The 18,715-nt window shown below is 46.7% G+C and overlaps 3 protein-coding genes and 1 non-coding gene across 8 annotated transcripts in view; 2 read left to right on the forward strand and 2 right to left on the reverse strand.

Annotated features, from left to right (window-relative positions):
* Positions 1-1,447: 1,447 nt before the first annotated feature.
* Positions 1,448-13,648, reverse strand: DFFA (DNA fragmentation factor subunit alpha). The gene is made up of 6 exons (XM_067719967.1): positions 13,435-13,648; positions 11,055-11,216; positions 9,069-9,211; positions 4,233-4,422; positions 3,864-4,012; positions 1,448-2,919 (listed from the first exon to the last, which is right to left on the reverse strand). The coding sequence occupies exons 1-6, from the start codon at positions 13,571-13,573 to the stop codon at positions 2,707-2,709; spliced, it is 996 nt and encodes a 331-aa protein (XP_067576068.1). The 5' UTR covers positions 13,574-13,648; the 3' UTR covers positions 1,448-2,706.
* LOC137220372 (small nucleolar RNA SNORD77) lies at positions 2,296-2,364 on the forward strand. The gene has a single exon (XR_010941670.1). It is a non-coding gene; the product is annotated as a small nucleolar RNA SNORD77 (small nucleolar RNA).
* Positions 13,649-14,477: 829 nt separating the features above from the next.
* LOC137215218 (small ribosomal subunit protein eS4, X isoform-like) lies at positions 14,478-15,403 on the reverse strand. The gene has a single exon (XM_067720088.1). The coding sequence runs from the start codon at positions 15,358-15,360 to the stop codon at positions 14,569-14,571; it is 792 nt and encodes a 263-aa protein (XP_067576189.1). The 5' UTR covers positions 15,361-15,403; the 3' UTR covers positions 14,478-14,568.
* A 1,162-nt stretch (positions 15,404-16,565) lies between these two features.
* PEX14 (peroxisomal biogenesis factor 14) overlaps positions 16,566-18,715 on the forward strand; it is a 137,331-nt gene continuing 135,181 nt past the window's right edge. For 2 of the 5 annotated variants that reach the window (XM_067720038.1, XM_067720056.1), the window contains exon 1: positions 16,569-16,702. In XM_067720038.1, the coding sequence (XP_067576139.1) occupies positions 16,667-16,702 (36 nt within the window). In that variant the 5' untranslated portion in view covers positions 16,569-16,666. Of the gene's footprint in view, positions 16,703-18,715 lie in introns of all 5 variants that reach the window. The other 3 variants (XM_067720065.1, XM_067720074.1, XM_067720047.1) reach the window with 3 other exon arrangements.

The following is an 18,715-nucleotide window of genomic DNA, read 5'->3' on the forward strand; positions in this document are numbered from 1 at the left end:
CCAACACCCAGGCCAGTCAACTAAAGCTCTACTGTGTATTTGACAGAAATAAGAAAACATTTTTCATTCAGCAGGGCAAAGATGGAAATGTTGACAGAATTGGTGAATAGAGATGCTATTCTATCATTTCTGGCATACAGGCTTCCTTTACTACTGGGCTAACTACACAGCGTTCACAAGGCTGATTTACTTCTCTTACACCACCAGCACAGTGACTACAGTTAGAAATCTTTGGGCAGTCATGTTGCAGACATATTAGGCCTTTTCCAGTTGGAGCTGACTCCAGCTTATTCCACTGGTATTAACAAAACCAGTCATCTGGATGTAGAGTAGGAAAGACTATGTGGACTTAAGAGAAAATACAAATAAGTAGAAAGAACACTGGAATTAGAACCAGAAGACCTGCCTTTGAACCCTGGCCCTCCAATTAGCCTTGTGACATGAGGCAAGTCATTGACCCTCCCTGAGCACAACTTTGCTCATGCATAAAATGAGAGGCGACAAGCCATGCCCTGCTTATTAGCTCACTCAGTTTTGAGGGTCCAATGTGGTAGGTGCTGGCACAGAGCAGACTACAAACTGCTATAAAAATCCTCAACTGGCATTACTACCCCTCCAGGGGCATTCTGAAAATGTGTGGGGCTGTTTTCAGTTGCCTCAATACCTGGAGGTTGCTACTGGCATTGAGTGGGTGGGGTAGGATGTAGGATGCTCCTCTTCCTGCAAAGCACATGACTGTTCCACACAATGAAGAATCATCCCATATCCCACGTGACTTTTTTCCCCCTACCTTTTTTTTTTTTTTTTTGCGGTACGCGGGCCTCTCACTGTTGTGGCCTCTCCCGTTGCGGAGCACAGACTCCAGACTTGCAGGCTCAGTGGCCGTGGCTCACGGGCCCAGCCGCTCCGCAGCATGTGGGATCTTCCCGGACCAGGGCACGAACCTGTGTCCCCTGCATCGGCAGGCGGACTCTCAACCACTGCACCTCCAGGGAAGCCCCGCCCCCACCTGACTTTTATATGTCATTCTGGATGTTCCTAGGGATGAAAACCTCTTCCAAATTAGCCCCAAACCTAATTCTCTTTTATATGTAAATACATCATAGGGATGAAAACCTCTTCCAAATTAGCCCCAAACCTAATTCTCTTTTATATGTAAATACAAAGTATTTTTTCCAGTTTTAACGTTCCCTGGATCTGTCAAGAATGCAGCCACCTTGTAAATCGAGGATAGCTGTGTTACTCTGTCCAGAACATCACTGTTTTGGGAAATCCCATTATAAAGGGCAATGCTGCTTGTGGTATTTGAGTTGACAGTCACTACACACCGCGCCTGGCTGCCTCTTAACAGATTCACAGTAATTCAGTGGGTAAGTACACGCATCTGACAGCTTCATTGTGCCTTTCGTATGGTCATCTCCAGAAAGTGACACTGAGATACACACCATTTTGTTGGAAATTATTTTCCTTTATTTCTTCTGAAATACTACATTTGGGGGTATTATGTTGATGAAGGTACGCACATAGGTAGGTTATCAGCTCTGGCTTTCATTTAAGGATAATTAAGAAGGCATTATAAAATATGCTATTAAAAAAGAAATATTGGGGCTAATAAGTGAGAACCAAATACGTAAGGCATTAGTAAGAGCACGCTGCATAGGTCTGAGTCCTCCTTGAGGAAGGGCACAGCAGAAGGAAACAGTTCTTTTTGTTCTGTTTGTTTTCTGTACCTCTCCCTCGCCCTAGGACTTACTTATCGTTATATTTCTTTACTTTTAATAATTAGCCAATGTATCTGTTAATAGCATTCTGTTTTCCTCTAAGTATGCTTAAAAAGTAAGTCAAATAAGTCAGTAACTAATTATCTTTTCCCTGCAAAGAGACTGCATTGTAGATTACAAAACCCGAAGAACAAGCTTGTACAGAAACGGGGAATATAAACCAGAAGTCTCTGCTTTGCACCCAGAGAGACCTGGAGTCATATCTCATGGAGACTGATTTAATGACCGTTTTATACCCCCTGCTGATAAAACACATTAGAAAACTGAAAAGTTTCACTGTGGTAATGCATATAATTTCACAATACTGAATTAGATATTAGAAATGGTGAATTACTCTCCGTATGTCCCTATGGTCTGCAAATTTAATACGTGCCTTTAAAACAAACGAAAAAATTCCTTAACTTGAGAAACAAGTTTGTGGCCATAATCAACACTCTGATATGTCATCTTCTCTACTGTTATTTTGTGTTTAAAATTCTGCAGTTCCAGCTTTAGAATAAGAATAGTGGGTCTATTACTATGATGGTTGCATAGTTCAACAGATTGAATCTTGAAAGAGATATACCATTTATCTGATGTAGAAGAAAAAAAAAGTTAAAAAAAAAATAGTGGGTCTGAAATATGACAATTTCTTTTCCCTGCCCTTTACAACTACTGTCAGAGAACATAAGAACTTGCAGTTAGAGGAGGTGGGATATTGCTGGTGCAGCTCTATGGTTCAAAATAGGTCAGAGAGTCCATGTGGAGATCTGGAATAGCTTTTCTGGAAAGGGCATGAAGCCTGTCTTCCAGCCTGTTCCAGGAGAACATTCTCGAAGGCAGGGGGTAGAGGAGTATGTAGGGAGCTACAAAGGTTAGGCTGAAGGTATTTACTGACACTGACACTGGTCACACTGGTTTTCTTTGGCATGCTTCTGGCTGCCGGCTATGTGGGGTCTCGTCTGGCTTGTTTGGGATTCTGCACTTCTCCAGGCAGCGAACTCCTCCTTGCTGAAATGCTCCTCAGAGAATACAAGCTCTGTACCTGCTGGAGGCGCAGGCTGAGTTCCTGATTACAGGTCTGTTGAACAGCTTCCGTCTTCTTTATGTCCCAGTTCAAAGCAACAGCCAGTGCTTTAGGGTCCTCCTTGGCAACCAACTGCGGCAAGAGTAAGAACCATTAAGAACCAGCACCTCTGCTGCTCTCGTAATTTTCTTTAGGGGGGTGAGAATCGGCAATATCAGTCTATGTCATGTCTTTATGCTGAAATGCCAGGTCTCCTTCATATTCAATTGTCACAGGCCTCTTCTCACCATACAACACCAACAGGAAAGGACATCTAGAGAGTAGTTTACTTGGAGCAACAATAAAGTCCTCCGCTCACAGGAAATTTAGCCAAGCTCAAGTCAGTGCAGCTTCTTTCCCTTCTAGCTACACCAAGGAAGTACTGGGAACAGGGGCAAGGGTGAAGCATAAGAAGGAGCACCCAGGGACTTCCCTGGCAGCCCAGTGGTTAAGATTCTGCACTCCCACTGCAGGGGGCACAGGTTCTATCTCTGGTCGGGGAACTAAGATCCCACATGCCACTTGCCATGGCCAAAAATAAAATAAAAAATAAAAATAAAATAACTGTGAAACAACTGATGAAACAAAAACACAAGCTACAGCAAATCCCCCCCCAAAAAAAAGGAAAGAAAGAAGGAGCACCCACTTTGATGTGTTCCCTTCATCAAGCCTCCAGTTCCCTGGTCTGAGGGCACAAGATGATCCCCTCGAGTGGGCCTCTCTCAAGGATATTTTATGTGCTTCTATGGCCTATGGATCTTTTTCAACCACTGACAGATGCATCTCAGAAGCCTGAGTCCTGCTATTCCTCCCTGTCGGGGTCAGACATTTCATTACCTACTTTGGATCAGAAAATAATGTTTGATGATCTGAGGGAGGGCACCCATTTTGTTTAAGATTTGGATTAAATGAGATGTTTGCAAATGCTTTGCATAATAATGGGCAAATTGACAGCTATGATTCAAGGTCTGCAGAGGTGAAAAAAACCTGATACAAGCCTCTCCTTGCAAAGGTCAGGGTCCCTGGTGCTCGCCCACCTCCAAATCTTTACTAGACAAACTCAGCTCTGGCGCGGGTTTCTCCTTCAGCGCATTAAGGATCTGGCTCGTAAGTGCAGTTTCAGAGGAGCTCTCTCCAATACCCGTGTCAACTGCATCCCTCTCATCACCGAGGCCAGCTTTGGGCTCTGCAAAGCAGATGTGAGACAGAGATCAGCACACCATGTACACGTACAGCCATACCAACATCCAGCCAGAGCAGGCAGCTGGGCAGACCGAAGCCTGTCATCTCAAGATGCCAGCAGCTGTGGTTTCACTGTTCTTGACCACATGGTAAGCATCTGGCTCTCTCTCAAGGAGAGGCTCTACTGAGTTCTCAGTGTAACTCCCCCAGCCGATGAATCCTACCTTGCTGCTTCAACAGGATGCTGCCCTCCTTCTCCAAAGCCCGGAGGTAAAGCTCCAAGAGCTGCTTGGACTGACGGGCTTCCTCTCTCTGGTCAAGGACCTGCTGGAGGGTGTTCTGGAGCCCCTGGACTGCGACACGACTTTGGCTGAGTTCCTGAGCCAGCTCTGAACATGGGACATCAATAAGCATCTGACAAACAAATACGGACTTTAAGAAATCGGAAAGTACTTTCTAAACGTGATGTTATAGCTCTCAAATACATCAATTTCGCAGACTCATTACATCTAGTTCCCAAAGTTACCTAATATGGCTGCCTGAAAGTCAGGAAAGAGGCATGTAATTTTTTCAGTTTTCCTCTGGTGAAAAAATTAGGAAAATATTGCCTTAGTGCCTTATTAAAAACAAACAGAAATAGAGTCACAGATGTAGAAAACAAACTTATGGTTACTGGGGGGGAGGGAGAGGAGGGATAAACTGGGAGACTGGGATTGACATATACACACTACTATATACAAAATAGATAACTAATAATGACCTACTGTACAGCACAGGGAACTCTACTCAATACTCCATAATGACCTATTTGGGAAAAGAATCTAAAAAAGAGTGGATATATGTATATGTATAACTGATTCACTTTGCTGTACAGCAGAAACTAAAACAATATTTTAAATAACTATACACCAAATAAAAATTAAAACAAAACAAAATCCTGATATTAAATAACCCATTGTATATTGTACAGAATATAAAGGAGGAGGTGTATGATCACTTGTACAATGAATCAGTATGAGGCTATTTCAAGCAAAAGTCTTTCTGATGATTTTTTTTTTTTTTTTTTTTTTGCGGTACACGGGCCTCTCACTGTTGGGGCCCCTCCCACTGTGGAGCACAGGTTCCGGATGCGCAGGCCCAGCGGCCTTGGCTCACGGGCCCAGCCGCTCCGCGCATGTGGGATCTTCCTGGACCGGGGCACAAACCCGTGTCCCCTGCATCGGCAGGCGGACTCAACCACTGCGCCACCAGGGAAGCCCCTCTTTCTGATGATTTTAACGTTAAACATTTTTATTATACATGTTCGTACTTTGAACGACTATTTTTCAAATATAAACTACTCAGCTTTTAAACGACGTGTTCAGTCTGTGAAATGAGGGAGACCTCACTTATCATACCCTAGATCTTAAGAAGGCTCAATCTTCTGGCATATACAGCATTAGATTAAAAATAGTCTTCAGGGCTTCCCTGGTGGCGCAGTAGTTAAGAATCCGCCTGCCAATTCAGGGGACACGGGTTCGAGCCCTTGTCTGGGAAGATCCCATATGTCGTGGAGCAACTAAGCCCGTGCGCCACAGCTACTGAGCCCTCATGCCACCACTGAAGCCTGTGCACCTACAGCCCGTGCTCCGCAACAAGAGAAGCCACCGCAATGAGAAGCCCGTGCGCTGCAACGAAGAGTAGCCCCTGCTCGCCACAAGTAGAGAAAGCCCACGTGCTTGCAATGAAGAACCAAGGCAGACAAAAATAAATTTAAAAAAATAATTTAAAAAATAATAAAAAATAAAATAGTCTTCATAAGAGAAAGATCAAACTGTTGAAATTCTTGGAGAGTAAATCTAACGAGCTGCAGATTAGAATATGGAGCTTAATAAGAAATGCAATAATAAGCGTTTGCATTTCTCAAGCACTTACTATGTATCAGTGAGAAAATTGATGTAAAACGCTTAGGACAGAAAGTGACGAGGTGGGCTGCTCTAGATTGGGAAAGGCCTCTTTGAAGAGGTGACTTTATGAGTTATCCTTAACTTTCATATTGCATCAATTTTCGAACAAGTAGTATTAATATACATTCATAAGGCTCAAAATTCAAGAGGTACAAACCTTCTGAGGTAAGTACTAGTATTACCACCACCATACCAGATTAGGAAAATGAGGCAAGAGCAGTTAATAACGTCCCAAGGATCAGTCAGTTCTAATCCTCAGGACGCTGTGTAATTGATCCCTGGGCTCCTCCCTTCCCTCCCATCTGTTCTCACTCCCCATGGTCCCCGAGATGGTGGTACCTTTCCTCTACCTGTCGCATGGCCAGCCTCTGCCAGCTCCTGTCCTAAGCTTCCCTGTGGAGCCTAGCTGTCAGGGCCAGGCTCACTGATATTCTGGTATCCCTATTTTGGTAAGGACTGCTGTGCTCCTTATTCTAGGGGTATCATAATATACTAGTCTGTTGGGATGGGAAGGGATCTCATGACCCCTTTCTGTTTCTTTTTTTTTTTGGCCACAGGGCATGTGGGATCTTAATTCCCCAACCAGGGATCGAACCTACACCCCCTGCAGTGGAAGCGCAGAGTCTTAACCACTGGACCGCCAGGGAAGTCCCCCCTTTCTGTTTCATAAAAAAGAAAAAACAGGGCTTCCCTGGTGGCGCAGTGGTTGAGAGTCCGCCTGCCGATGCAGGGGACACGGGTTCGTGCCCTGGTCTGGGAAGATCCCACGTGCCGCGGAGTGGCTAGGCCCGTGAGCCATGGCCACTGAGCCTGCGTGTCCAGAATCTGTGCTCCGCAACGGGAGAGGCCACAACAGTGAGAGGCACACATACCACAAAAATAAATAAATAAATAAGAGAAAGAAAAAACAAGAAAGAAAAAAAATCAAGCTTGCTCCTGCCCTCCCTCTGCCTGGAACACTCTGGCCCCAACCTTTCCATGACAAGCTTCCTCTTGTCCTTCAGGGTCTCCTCTTGGGACCTGCCAATGTTTCTCAACTAAATTCTATGAATTTATTCTATGCACAAGCATGTGTGAAAAATGACACTGATCTAAGCTTTTTGCACCACTGACTAGAAGAGCAAGACTGATGACACCCACATGTCCCCCAGTGGGGGAGTCTCATTAAATAAGTCATGGTACAGACATGAAATGGAATATTATGCAGTGGTGAAAAAGAGGTGAGGATGTCTTTTATAAACTGATCTGGAATACTTTCCAAATCTTTCTTTAAGACAGAGCAGAGGGCTTCCCTGGTGGCACAGTGGTTAAGAATCTGCCTGCCAATGCAGGAGTCACACGTTTGAGCCCTGGTCCGGGAAGATCCCACATGCTGTGGAGCAACTAAGCCCGTGTGCCACAACTACTGAGCCTGTGCTCTAGAGCCCAGGAGCCACAACTACTGAGCCCATGTGCCACAACTACTGAAGCCCGTGCGCTTAGAGCCCATGCTCTGCAACGAGAAGCCACTGCAATGAGAAGCCCGCGCACCACAATGAGGAGTGGCCCCCGCTCACTGCAACTAGAGAAAGCCTGCGCTCAGCAACGAAGACCCAACACAGCCAAATATAAATAAATAAATTAAAAAAAAATAAAACAGAGTAGAGATGCTTCCACTTGTGTGATATAGGGGAGGAGGTGAAAACACTTATGTATTTGTTTGTATATAAAATATCTCTGGAATGGGAAACTGACAGATTGGTTGTCTCCAGGAAGGGGAAGTTGGGTGGCTGGAGGCAGGAGTCAGACTTTTCCTGTATATCCTTTTTTTTCTAAACAGCTTAATTGAGGGATTTCCCTGATAGTCCAGTGGTTAAGACTCCATGCTTCCAATGCAGGAGACGTGGCTTCAATTCCTGGTCGGGGAACTAAGATCCCACATGCCCCGTGGCCAAAAAAAACCCCCAAAAACCCAGCTTTATCGAGATATAGTTAATATACTATACAATTCACCCATATAAAATGTATAATTCAGTGGGTTTCAGTATAATTAGTGGTCTTCTTGTGATAGTGCAATCACCACCACAATCAGTGTTAGAACATATTCACCAACCCAGAAAGAACTGTACCCATTAGTAGTTCCTCCTTATTCCTCCTCAAAACTCCCCACCAACCCCATCCCTAGGCAACCACTAATCTACCTTCTATTTCTATGGACTTGTGTATTCTGGCCATTTCATATAAATGCAATCATAAAATATGTGGCCTTTCATGTCTGGCTTCTTTCACTTAGCATAATGTTTTCAAGTTTTATCCATGCTGTAGCATGTATTAATACTCCATTCCTTTTTATGGCTGACTAATATAGTCCATTGTTTGGATATACCACATTTTATTTATCTAGTTATCAGCTGACGGACATTTGGGTTGTCTTACTTTCTGGCTACCTGTGTATCCTTCTATACCTCTTGGATTTTGAACCATGTGAAAGCATTAATATGATTTATTCACAATAAATATACAAGTGTAAAAAATCACCACAAGGTCGCCTCCTTCCAGGAGCCTTCCCACCACTCTTGGCACACTGCCCTGTCTGACATGCTGCTTATTTTGTCTGCCTCCTTCCACCAGGACTTGGGTTCCATTAGAGCAGGGACTGTGTCTGGCTTGTTCACCATTGCACCCCTGTGCATAGAACTGTGTCAGGCAGAGGACAGGGGCTCAATAAATATTTTTTTGAGTTAACAATACTATTTTTATCCTAGTTCTACTGGAGAGGAAACATAAGCAGGGAGGCTAAGTTGCCGGTTCAAAGTCATAGAGATGGAGCTAAGATTTAGTCTGCATTCTTTAGCAGTACATCCTTGACCCACGCCTTGGGCCTAAATGGGTCTAGGTGGGGCCTTGGCGTCTGTGTTTTTAAAAAGCTCCACTGGTGATTCTGATGCAGGGTGAGGGGTGAAAATTTCCTACTCTAGGTGAGAGAATTAGAAAATGAAGAACCTTGTTTGTCATCTAAGAATTACTTAAAAATTAAGAAGCAATGAAATTATTATGGCAGGATGCCTGGCAACTAAGGCGCTGGGGGAAGCACAGGCTGGAGGAACGTGGCTATGGGTTGTGGAGGAGGCTTACTTGGAGGTCCTCCTCGGACAGGAGGATGATGCTGGACAGGTCTTCTTTCAGCTGCCTGGCCACATTCTTCCACTTCAACCCTGCCCCGCTGTCTGTTTCATCTCTGTCAAAGGACTCTTGGGTAATCCAAGCCGTACCTCCATCTGATACATGGGAGAAAATGCCCGTCAGAGTCAGATTAACCGGAAGTGCTGTTTTCACTTCCTCCTCCAACTCAGACCTCGAGGATGTCGGCACATCCTTCCGACAGATCACTTAGAATAATTTAGATGGTGAAGGAAGCACCTTTTCTCAGGGATTCATGGGGAAGCCAATCCCCATCTAGGACCTTAATTTTCCCTCTTGTTCCATCTTCCATTTCTTTTTTTTTTTTTTGGCTGCAGCATGCAGGGATCTTTGGCATGAGGGATCATTCGCTGCAGTGCGTGGGCTTCTCTCTAGTTGTGGCGCGTGGGCTCCAGAGCACATGGGCTCTGTAGTTTGTGGCACGCGGGCTCTCTAGTTGTGGCGTGTGGGCTCTCTAGTTGTGGCGTGCAGGCTCAGTAGCTGTGGCGCGAGGGCTTAGTTGCCCCATGGCATATGGGACCTTAGTTCCCTGACCAGGGATCGAACCCACATCCCCTTCATTGGAAGGTGGATTTTTTTACCAGTGGACCACTGGGGAAGTCCCCATCTTCCATTTATTTCTGTGTGAAACTGCTCTGTATTCTTTTATGGAAGGAAGCCACTTAAATCCAATGTATGCTTATGCATACCCAGGATACTGTCACACTTCCCTTTAGGTTAGTTTTTTTTTTTTTTTTTTTTTTGCAGTACGCGGGCCTCTCACTGCTGTGGCCTCTCCCGTCGCAGAGCACAGGCTCCGGACGTGCAGGCCCAGCGGCCATGGCTCATGGACCCAGCCGCTCCACGGCATGTGGGATCCTCCCGGACCGGGGCACGAACCCGTGTCCCCCGCATCGGCAGGCGGATTCTCAACCACTGCGCCACCAGGGAAGCCCTGGGTTAGTTTTTGTGTCTGTGGGTGTGTTCTATTTCTGTATGCAAAAACATTCATCCTCATCAGCACTTCTCCTGTGCTTGGGGATGGGTCTTATCCTTGACTGGAGCAGCTGCAGCCACTGTTCACTGTCCCTTGGGCCCAAGTACAAAGGTGGCTGGGAAAGCCATCGCTGAAGGGTGACTTCCTCACTTTAGTGGCCTAGGGACTTTCCTCAAGACACTTCTTTAGCTCTTTGATCCTTGCCCGTCAATATTAGTTCCCTTTGTATTTCCAGTGAGGATGATGCTAATGATGGTGACAGGTAATATTTATTTGTCTTACTGTGTACCAGGTAAGATCTAAATGCTTTCTATCAGTGGCTCTCAACTGGGAGTGATTTTGCCCATCCCACCCCCAGTAGACATTTGCCAATGTCTAGAGGCATTTTTGGTTGTCACAATTAGGGTGAGGAGATGCTACTGACACCCAGCAGGTAAAGGCCAGCGATGCTGCTAAACATCCTGCAAGACACAGGACAGCAACCCCACAACAAAGAATTCTCCGGCCCAAAATGTCAGTAGGACTGTTGAGAAGCCCTGGCTTGATATGTACTATGTTCTAGTATCCTTACAACAACGCTAGGAGACAGGTACTGTAATTATTATCTCAATACGGGGCTGAAATGTTAGATAATTTGCTCAAGGTCACATGGCTAGTAAATGGCAGAGCCAGGATTCAGACCAGACAGTCTGACCCAACCTGCGGCACAGATCTCTCTCCCTTGCTGCATTTTAGTTGCTGTCGGTCTGTGAGTTATTTGAGAACTGAGCCCGTCTCATTCATCTTCATCCCCAGACTCAGCACCGCTCTGGTATACAGAAGGTGCTCAGTAAACGTTTACTGCATAAATGCTTAAAACAGCCAACCAAACAGCAACCAGGTGCCTATGTAGTAAAATAAATCATGATGGATAGTATATAGTATATACGGCCAGCATTTCTTACCTGAATTGTTGTACGCCCACTTCTCATTCCCAGCCAGTGCCACAAACTTAGTATTGGCAGGAAGACACAGGAAGTAATCGTCATCATCCACTATGGTGCCATCCTCTGCCAGGACCAGGGTGACTGGTGCCAGGGACTTGTCAATGGCCAGAATGTCACAAGCTGAGAGGAATAAAATATTTGGTAATTGACAAGTATCCATAGGGAAATTACATCTGTCCTTGCACTCTCAATATGTATGCCCCGGGACTTCCCTGGTGGCACAGTGGTTAAGAATCTGTGCCAATGCATGGGACACAGGTTTGAGCCCGGGTCCAAGAAGATCCCACATGCCACGGAGCAACTAAGCCCATGTGCCACAACTACTGAGCCTGTGCTCTAGAGCCCGCGAGCCAGAACTGCTGAGCCCGTGTGCCGCAACTACTGAAACCCACACGCCTAGAACCTGTGCTCCGCAACAAGAGAAGCCACTGCAATGAGAAGCCCGCGCACCGCAGCGAAGAGTAGCCCCCGCTTGCCTCAACTAGAGAAAGCCCCCACGCAGCAACGAAGACCCAGTGCAGCCAAAAATAAATTTTTTTAAAAAAGTATGCCCCCAGAGCCTAGAAAAATCCCTGGTAATAATAACTATAATAACTATAATGATGACCACTAGTACTAATATAACACTTACCATGTCCCTGGTACTGTACTAAGTGCTTTTCACATACAGCATTTAATCTCCTAAAAATCCTATAACGCAGATACTATTGTTACTCCCATTTTTACGGATGTCAAGCCCAAGGCTCAGAGAAGTTAAGTAATTTGCCCAAGGTCACACAGTAAGTGGCAGAGCTGGCATTTCAACCCACACAGTCTGGCTCTTGAAAATGTGTTTTTCTTCCAGCTACTCTATACCCACATTAGGATGCACTTGAGCCTTTTCTTGGATGAACAACAAACCAAAGTCTGATTTGATTCCTTGAGAACAAGCAGTCTTTCATTCATTTCCTCAGTGGTCTACTCAAATTCTCCCATGTGTCAAATGTCACAAAGAAAAAAGAGAAAAAGAAGAAAATTATAAAAAAGAAAAGAAAAAAAATGACTTTATGTTCTCACAGCATCTTTCTTGGCAGCCTTACTAACCTATAGGAAAGTATAAGAGAAGCAGAAGGCAGAAGTTTGTAACAGTAGCTTTTCATCTTTATGATCACTGGGCAAGAGGCTTTGTCCAGGGCAGGTCTGTACCATCCCATTTAGTAATGGCAATGCCTAAAATGCTCATGGGACTAGAGTAGGCAGAGAAGTAGCCAAGAGACTACAAAGATCATTGGGCAATGCTGTCTTCCACCCAAATAGAACAGCAAGCCTTGTACAGGCCGAGCTCCAGAAACACAAGCACTTACATAAGCCTCTGTGCCAAATGCATCCAGCCACCGCACGGATGGGGCACTAAAACTTAAGCAACTTCATGCCAAGCAAAAAATATGTAAACACTTATATGGCAAAAACCATGTCACTAAAGCATTTAGAGTGCTTTGGCTGTTCCTGCATCTCTGAAAGACATCTGTCTGATATCTATGGGGCTTGGTGACCCTGGGAGGAAGCCCTGAACACGCTGACACACACGTCCACTACATGCCCGGGGATGACACACACGTTTAACCAATAGAACTTCTTTGGGTAAGCAATTTACTGCTACAGGCCAGCAACGTGTAAGTCATTTGAATATCTCATCTCCTTCCAGAGTCCCAATCCTGTGGATCAGGGCTGGAAATACACCCACTTTGATGATGAGAAAACTGGGGATGGAGAAATGGTTAAGTGCAAGGTCAGGCAGCTAGTAACGGTATGCGGCTCAGAATTTCTGTCAGCTCGGTCACTCACAACAGACGTTCCTTGTCTGGCCCTCCCGGATGGTCGGTAACAGCTCCCTCTTTACCGCACAGGTACCTGCCAGAGCTGACTGTGGAAACCCGCTCCCACCCCGCCATAGGCTCAGCTGGGGGACCCAGTACAACCTTAGGGAGCCTGAGTGGCAGGAATACAGTGGACTGAGTGCGATCCAAAATCTGAGTCATCTGAGGCGAGGCACCGAAGTAGAGTCTGTCTTAATTCGCATATTGCTTCCCGTCTGCCTCTCCACCATATGAATCTCACACAAGATAAATTAAGTTAAAGTGCCGGAAAACGCTATGAAACTGCTAAGTCGCCATACCCACCTGAGTCATCTCTGTTCCAAGGCTCCACTCGAGAGACAAGAAGCCCCAAGTCGCCTCTCCTGACCCCGCCTTGCCCCACCGGACATCCCCACCTCTCCCCGGGTCCCTTCAGCCCGGGCCCCGGCCCCCCAAGTCCTCGCCCCCGTCCCCCCAAGTCCTCGCCCCCGTCCCGTGCCAACCCTTGCTCCTCAGCTCCTCGAGGCAGGAGGCCGCCACGCCGTGCTGTTCCCGGCTGTGGTTGCGACACAGGAGACACTGCTTTAGAGCCCGGATCTCGCTGGGTTCTGGAACGCTGGGTCCCCCGACCACCTCCGTCATCTTCAGGGTCTGACCTGACCAACGCGGGGACGTCAGGGGGGCTGGGCGCGGGAGTCCTACCCAACTCCACTCCCACGGCATGCCGGGAGTTGTAGTTCTTGCTGTAGCAAATCACGCGTGGGACCAAGGCACACCGGGAGATGTAGTTCTAGTTGCAGCTAATTCCCTGCGGCCCCGGGGGCATGCCGGGAGCTGTAGTCTGTGGGTCCAAAGCCGACTTAGGTCGCGCAATCCAGACGCCGGAGGTGTTTTTTTTTTCTGCCTTATATTAAGGAGTTGCATTCGCGCGTTCAAAATGAGGTCAACAGGGATTTATTTTGTATTATGAAGGACACGCCCGTATACTCCCTTGAATTGTTACAGCACTCCTTTCTATATACATAGATAGATGCAAAATATTAATACATAAAGCAGTGTCATTGTACTGTGTTAATTTGTTTTTCCTTTCCAACCTGAACAAATCTATAAAATGTCCCAACCTTCACGCTGATCTGAAGGAAGTCAGTTTTTTTTTTTTAATTTTTATTTATTTATTTTTATTTTTATTTTTGGCTGTGTTGGGTCTTCGTTTCTGTGCGAGGGCTTTCTCTAGTTGCGGCGAGCGGGGGCCACTCTTCTTCATCGCGGTGCGCGAGCCTTTCACTGTCGCGGCCTCTCTTGTTGCGGGGCACAGTCTCCAGACACGCAGGCTCAGTAGTTGTGGCTCACGGGCCTAGTTGCTCTGCGACATATGGGATCTTCCCAGACCAGGGTTCGAACCCTTGTCCCCTGCATTGGCAGGCAGATTCTCAACCACTGCGCCACCAGGGAAGCCCAGAAGTCAATTTTAAAAAGTGATGAGTGTAGCTTTCAGTCTGGCTGAAAACATAACAGAGAAGCATAAGGTACTCGCACATTTCCACTCTTTTTTTTTTTTAACACTAAAGAGGCTTTTAATTATGTAGTATTATCTATAAGTACAAAGACTTTCCCAATCACGTCACTTAGAGATAATTTTATCCACTGCTCTGTTTGGCTGCCAGTCTCTTGTCTCTCTCCTCAGCAATGGTAAGGCGGATACCCTTTCCACGAGGAAGAGAGATCCATGGTTTGTTTCCTTTGCCAATAACAAAAATGTTGGAGAGCTGCGTGGCAAAGCTATTGCCGTTGGCATCTTTCACATGAACTGCATCAAAAGAACCAGGATGTCTCTCCCGGTTAGTGATCACACCAATTCTTCCCAGGTTAGCACCTCCAGTCACCATGCACAGGTTACCAGTGTCAAATTTGATGAAATCAGTAATCTTGCCAGTCTCCAAATCAATCTGAATGGTGTCATTCACCTTGATGAGGGTATCAGGGTAGCGGATGGTGCGAGCATCATGGGTCACCAGATGAGGGATTCCTTTTGTCCCCATAAAGACCTTTCTCACTTTGCATAACTTATACTTGGCCTCCTCAGGTGTAATACGATGAACAGCAAAGCGACCCTTGGTGTCATAGATCAGACGAAAATTCTCTCCAGTCTTGTCAATGCTGATGACATCCATAAAACCAGCAGGGTAGGTTATATCAGTGCGGACCTTGCCATCAATCTTAACGAAACGCTGCATGCAGATCTTCTTTACTTCATCTCCTGTTAGGGTATATTTAAGTCTGTTCCTTAGGAAAATAACTAGAGGGAGACATTCCCTCAGATTGTGGGGACCGGTAGATGGACGAGGAGCAAACACACCAGTCAGTTTATCCAGCATCCAATGCTTTGGAGCTGCTACGCGCTTCAGGTGCTTCTTGGGACCACAAGCCATGGCTGCGCTAGGCACGGAAATAGCTCCACTCTTTCGATTCCCTGCTTCAGCTCTGCAAATTGGGTTGGGACCTCGGAACGAAATGCTTAAATAACTAGATTAAACATTAAGGTCTCAAAGAAACCAGAGGCAAAAGGGTAAATGCGAACCACATCACTGTTGAGATTGTTCAGATGCTGCTTGACAATATATTTGTCTTTGTTCTAATACTGTTACTTATGGAAAAGTCTGTGTTTTTCACTCCTGAAAAACTAACATTTAAGATTAAAGTAATAATTTAAAAATTATCAGAAAGTTTCCTTGCTTAAAAAGGGGCATTCTCCGCGCACCGCGATGAAGAGTGGCCCCCACTTGCCGCGACTAGAGAAAGCCCTCGCACAGAAACGAAGGCCCAACACAGCCATAAATAAATAAATAAATAAAATTTTTAAAAATGGGGGGGGCATTCTATATAAACAAGGAATAATTATCAGCCCGTATTCATTCAGGGTCAATCTCTTTCATATTTTGTTTATTAAAGGAAATCAGATATTATGAGAAAAAGACATGTAAAATTGTTTGGTAGGAGGAATTGTTAACTGAGGCAACCCTTTTGAATACACCATCATTGATCAAAAAACAACTGCAATGTAACTGACTGATAGTTCTAATGTATGCAACCCTTTCGTATAATTTCACAATTAGCTTAAAATCTAACAACTCAACCGCTATAAAGTGAAAACGGTTCGTAGAAGCCTCTCCTCTCCAAAAAGCCCCCTCTTCCGAGTTCTCCTAATAGACCTGCATACCGTTATCAGACTCCTAGCTCCAAGATGTAATTGCGTGTGTGTGTGTGTGTGTGTGTGTGTATGTGTGTGTGTGTATTTGGCCTAGACTTGAGAGCAGGGGTTGAGTCTTGCATCTTTTTATTTCTCGCGGCTACCAAAGTGCCTGGCAAATGGTAGGCACCCGACTGAACCATCAGTTAATTAATTAATTTCCAGGTTTCTTCACATTCGTTCATTTATTAAATACTTAGGGTGTCCCTACATGTGCCCAAGGTACTGTGAAGATGGGCAGAGATTTAATTCAATAAGTATAATATACATATAAAAAAGCAAAAAGGACAGGCATCGTTCTTGCTGGAAAGCAGAGACCTAATGGAAACAGTAAGCGGTGTGGGGGACGTGGGAGCTCCCCTCTCCTCCCCGGGCGTCCCCCATCGACAGCTCAGTTCCGGCTACTTTAGTCTGGGCGAGAGAGCGAGAGCGAGGGCGCTTGGGAGAAGCCTCACCCAGCGGCGATAGACTAGTCAGGCCTCAGAAAGATGGCGTCTTCGGAGCAGGCAGAGCAGCCGAGCCAGGTGAGGGTAGTGGGACTGCCCCACTGTACTGGCGGGGACCCCGCTGGAGGGGGCGCTCGGCGGGTGGCTGGGAGCCCGGTGGGGACCCTGAGCCTCGGAAGCCGGGGGCTCCGACCTCTTGCCCCATCCGGGGCCCCGCCCCTCCCCGGGTCCTCGCCGCCCGGCCCCTCCCCGCGTGACCCCTCCTTGACTACATTCCCGAGCAGGGGCCCGGGGGCGCCCGAGGGCCCCCCCCACTTCCCGCCTGCCAGCCCCTCGGGTCCCACTTGTACTTGGCCAGGTCGGTGGCGGGACCCTTGAGAGGCCCCCCAGGCTTGAGCTGCGAGGGCCCCTGCTTGAGGAGAGGGGTGAGAGAGGCTGGATCGTTCCCGGCCCTTCCCTCTCGGGATAGGCCTTACTCCATCAGGGTTCCCTCTCTCTCGCAGCCTCAGCCTTCTGGGTGGCCCCGCTGCCAGCCTCTTCGTCTTTAGTCACCTTTGCGTTTCCCCTGCCAAGTTGGAGGGGGGGGAATGTACTTGGACCCTCTCAGTGCGTTGGTAGGAAGTGGACTCACTGTAATCAGCCGACGCCACCGAGCTTTTGGTTGGTGATCCGTCTTTGCTGCCCACAGTTAGGTTTTCTTGGCCAGGAGCTCTAGCTTTTCAGCCACAGAATCAGCCGAATCCCACTCCAGTCGGGGGACCTTGAGGACCAGTGCTCCTGCCTGTCCGTCTGCTGTCAGGAAGCAGTGGATGCTAAGGCCTCTGTAGGCGTTTGTAGTCCAAAGGTGGGGTGGGCTGAGGTGAGGAGGATGGGGTAAGCGGTACCTTACAATTACGGAGTGTGTGCTGTCATGCGGGAGACAAATTACGCTTATTATCTCGTTTAATGCTCATTACAACCTTTATGAAGTACGGGCTATTAACCGCCATTTTGCAGGGTCTGTAACGCGCCGCAAATCAGTTGCCTGATTAAGCCTGGGTTTGAACCCGGCTGCGTGTGAGTCCACTAGTTGGCCCTACATGTTTAAGTTTAGTTAGGATTAGACAGAGGAGGAAGAAACTGGTTTCAACCTGGACCTCATCACTCATCTCTCACCTGCTTGAAACACCTGTGGACTTCTCAGCGGCCTCCTGGTATTTCAGTTCCTTCCTTGGAAGAATACGGCTTAGTGTTTCTTATTACTCTTTTATTCTTCATGATCATTCTGTTACAGGAATTGCACATAGAGGAGTTGTGAGTTCCCCAGACCAGCTTCCGTTAGCAGAGTGAATGATTCAGAGAGATGTCCAGATTGTAAAACGTGAGAAATATCTAGGGCTGATTCTGGTCTTCTCACTGTCGGAAATTCTGGAGTGTGGAGAGTGTCCTGGTGGTGGGGTGGGCCCTCCTTTCCTGCCTTAACCCGCTTAGCTTGCTGAAATGCTGAGGCTCCTCAGAATCTAGGTTCCTCTGAGCTGTTACATGTTAGGAATGCCCATAGGCTGGGATTAAAGGATGCCAGCGCATGTAATTTGCCTGTGCTGTGAAGGTTACTAAAAATTCTGCCACTCGGAGCCTTTGTAGTGCCCAAGGATTCCTTTGGTTCTGGAAATTGTCCTCTCTGTACACGTGCAAGGAATCTAGGTTCCTTAAGGGGGCTGGGCCAGCACTTGTTTGGTTTTCAACTCTGCTGCTGCTTTGCCCTCCTTTCCAAAGCTGATAGAGATGGGATTGCATCAGAAAATGCTGGCAGCTTGGGAAAAAACTTGAATGCTTTACGCCAAATTCTGTCACTGACAATAAGCTGCAAATGCACACATAAAAAAAATATTTTTTTAAGTTTTATTTTTGGCTGTGTTGGGTCTTCGCTGCTGCGCGCAGTCTTTCTGTAGTGCGGCGAGCGGGGGCTACTCTTGGTTGCGGTGCGCGGGCTTCTCATTGCGGTGGCTTCTCTTCTTGCCGAGCACAGGCTCGAGGCACGCGGGCTTCAGTAGTTGTGACTCACGGGCTCTAGAGCGCGGACTCAGTATTGTGGCGCATGGGCTTAGTTGC

This window comes from Pseudorca crassidens, chromosome 2 (genome assembly GCF_039906515.1).
Source record: "Pseudorca crassidens isolate mPseCra1 chromosome 2, mPseCra1.hap1, whole genome shotgun sequence".
Lineage (NCBI taxonomy): Eukaryota > Metazoa > Chordata > Mammalia > Artiodactyla > Delphinidae > Pseudorca > Pseudorca crassidens.

Coding starts and splice junctions, on each gene's coding strand:
- DFFA (XM_067719967.1), bottom strand. CDS start 13,573: ATGACGGAGGTGGTCGGGGGACCCAGCGTTCCAGAACCCAGCGAGATC. Junction 11,217..13,434: donor CGAGGAGCTGAGGAGCAAGG/GTTGGCACGGGA, acceptor TATTCCTCTCAG/CTTGTGACATTCTGGCCATT. Junction 9,212..11,054: donor GTGGGCGTACAACAATTCAG/GTAAGAAATGCT, acceptor CCCATGTATCAG/ATGGAGGTACGGCTTGGATT.
- LOC137215218 (XM_067720088.1), bottom strand. CDS start 15,360: ATGGCTTGTGGTCCCAAGAAGCACCTGAAGCGCGTAGCAGCTCCAAAG.